This window comes from Galeopterus variegatus, unplaced genomic scaffold, assembly GCF_000696425.1.
Source record: "Galeopterus variegatus unplaced genomic scaffold, G_variegatus-3.0.2 Scaffold8072, whole genome shotgun sequence".
NCBI classification, from domain to species: Eukaryota; Metazoa; Chordata; class Mammalia; order Dermoptera; family Cynocephalidae; genus Galeopterus; species Galeopterus variegatus.
Window position 1 is genome coordinate 48,110 of NW_007734183.1, and position 2,563 is coordinate 50,672.

The window sequence follows — 2,563 nt, forward strand, 5'->3', positions numbered from 1 at the left end:
AAAAAGAAAGGAATAAATAAAAAGAGATTAAAATGTTGCTCAGGGCTGTCCTGTATGATTTGGAGAGCGTCTAATGAGGTCAACACTGAACACTCATGGGTTAATGGTATTCTTATTGAACATTTTAAGGTGTGTTTTCTGGAGAATGAGAGAATGCGTATGTCTCATTCTTGAATGGAGAGATCTCACTGCATGTGGGTGAGGAAGACAAGTGAGGCGGTGGCGGTGCCATAGTGACCAAGGTCTTCAGTGTAAATTGCAAGTGAATCTCGCCTGAGAACCCTCTCTGATAGATCAAGATAGGTTCTCTGAAATATGGTCCATTATTAGTTTGAACAGAGACGAGTCTGATCCTTTGGCTTTTTGATAAAAACTCCATACATAAGGAAAATGCCATTTCTCCTTCCACAGAAATGAGCATCCTGCTAACAAATGAGAGTCTGGACGACAAGTCCTCAGAAAGAAGCCAAGTTTATGAGTAAGTTCCTTGAATTTTACGAGGATAGTTGTGTTATGTTTTTGTTTGTTACCCATCAAGTTTTAAAACACCATGGTCTTGTGTTCTTAGTTCTTTAGATATGTCTTCAGAAAACTGGCTCAAGACCCATGGCTTAGTGGCCAAGAAACTCACCATCATGGACACCCTTTCGGTGACCACAGTCCCCCACAGCCCTACCAATCCCATTCTGGACAAGCATGTTGTTTCCAAGGTCTTTGATGAGGTAAAGTGATTGTCTATATCGTCCCTGCTAAAAGAATTTTTATTTTCTACTCAAATAAAAAGTAGTTCACTTGGATTTCTTGTAAAGTTGTGACAGAAATGTATTTAAGCCATTGGGAAAAAATTATTTGTAAAGGCTGTAAAAGAGAGAGAGAAAGGCTCTTAAGATTTTTTTTTTTAATTAACACCAGGTCCTATACCAACCAGCTGTCAAAAGAAAAGAAAAGAAAATTCTTTTTTTAAGCTTTTTAATTCTTTAAGCTTTTTTTAAATTCTTTTTTTAAGTAAGAGGAAACTGGTCTTTGTTGGGTTGGCAGTGGTAAGTCATTGCTGATGGAACTGTGGAGCTGCAGAAGTGCTCAAAAACTGTCTATTGTCAGAGCTGTGAGCAAACATCATCCTGTATCAAAGGACAGGGAGAACTTGTAAGAGATTATGTCTCTTACAAGAGAGAAGAAGAAACAAGAGAACCACTAGAGAGAATGATAGTCATGTTCCAAGAGGAGAAAAGAGCTTCCAGCAGGAGAGTGTAGTAGGGTTCAATGTGGAGGAAGGCCAAGTAAGTACTGAAACGTTTCCGTGCAACTTGACCATTAGGAAGTCTTGGTCTAGCAAGAACGGTTCCAACGGAGCTGCCATATTGCAGCGGGATGAGGAAGGCAGAAGAAAGGAGAGCGTGAAGATTGAACCGCAGTGCCTCCTGGCAAATATAGCAGCAGCTAATGACTTAAATAGCAACATACGGGCTTTACAGTCACTAAATAGAAACAATAACCTTAAATGACCTTTCTCATACTGAAATATTTACAGAAAAAATGATAAGATGTTTGGGATTTGAGTCAACATAATCTGAAGGGGGGGAGTAGTGGGGGGTGGAAGGATTAGAGGAACGGATTGGCCTGGAGTTGATAATTGTTAAATTTGGATAATCAGAATATTGGTGGGAGAGAGGGGACGGGGAGGCTTATTCTGCTATTCTTTCTGCTCTTTTACATGTTTGAAATTTTCTGTAATACACAACTGAAAACAATCAGGAAAACTTAAAAAAAGAGAAAAGACTTTATCTAGCAGGCCTTGAAATAGCTGAGATTTGATGTATTTGGAAGAAGTGAGTGAACTGGTAAATTTCCTTTTCGGTTGCTCACATTTAAAAAATTATTACCTAAGGACATCGACATGCATCCTAGTTTGTTGACATGATCAGTGACTCTTACACTGGAGGTTGTGTGCGTGTTATCATTTAGGCTGGTTCCTAGCTACTTTGCCTCAGGGTGAGTGGTCCTGGCTGTGACCTTGTGACTGACAGGTTCAATTTATACTTCCAGTGAACTCCAACCTGATTGCTCAGATATCAATTTATCACGTGAATCTGACTTCTTCCAGCAGCAACGGAGAGAAGTTGAACACTGATTTATTTCTTCTAGGAAGTTTGGTGACAGCTTCTTCATATTCTATGCATTTATTATATTAATATTCTTGAGTTTTATTTGGAGTAAAATATATTTAGTGAACTCTCCATGAAAATAGAATTTTCCTGGGCTTATCATGCCTCCTTCTAAACATCTCAGCAAGTTGAAATACATTGAAAATTAAATTTGTCAGAAAGCAAATATGGTAGTGTAGGGAAGCATAAGCATAAAATCAAAGAAAGAAACCATAAAGGAAAGATTTATAGACTAAATACATAAAAAATATTGTTTTGCATAAAAACATAAATAAAATGAAGGCAGATCTCAGAGAAATATCTGTAACATAAACTATATGACAGACAAAGGGTCATAGGAGTAATACCTTAAATATGTGTGCATGTATCAGCATAAATCAGTGTTCAGAACACACACA

The 2,563-nt window shown here is 37.8% G+C and overlaps 1 protein-coding gene across 1 annotated transcript in view; it reads left to right on the top strand.

Moving 5' to 3' along the window:
- The window catches only part of LOC103608150 (von Willebrand factor A domain-containing protein 3B-like), a gene marked incomplete at both ends in the record, with an annotated part of 70,000 nt that overhangs the window by 28,513 nt on the left and 38,924 nt on the right, over positions 1-2,563 (top strand). Inside the window, 2 exons of the mRNA XM_008592591.1 lie at positions 412-478; positions 569-722. Of these exons, the coding sequence (XP_008590813.1) occupies positions 412-478; positions 569-722 (221 nt within the window). The remainder of the gene's footprint in view (positions 1-411; positions 479-568; positions 723-2,563) is intronic.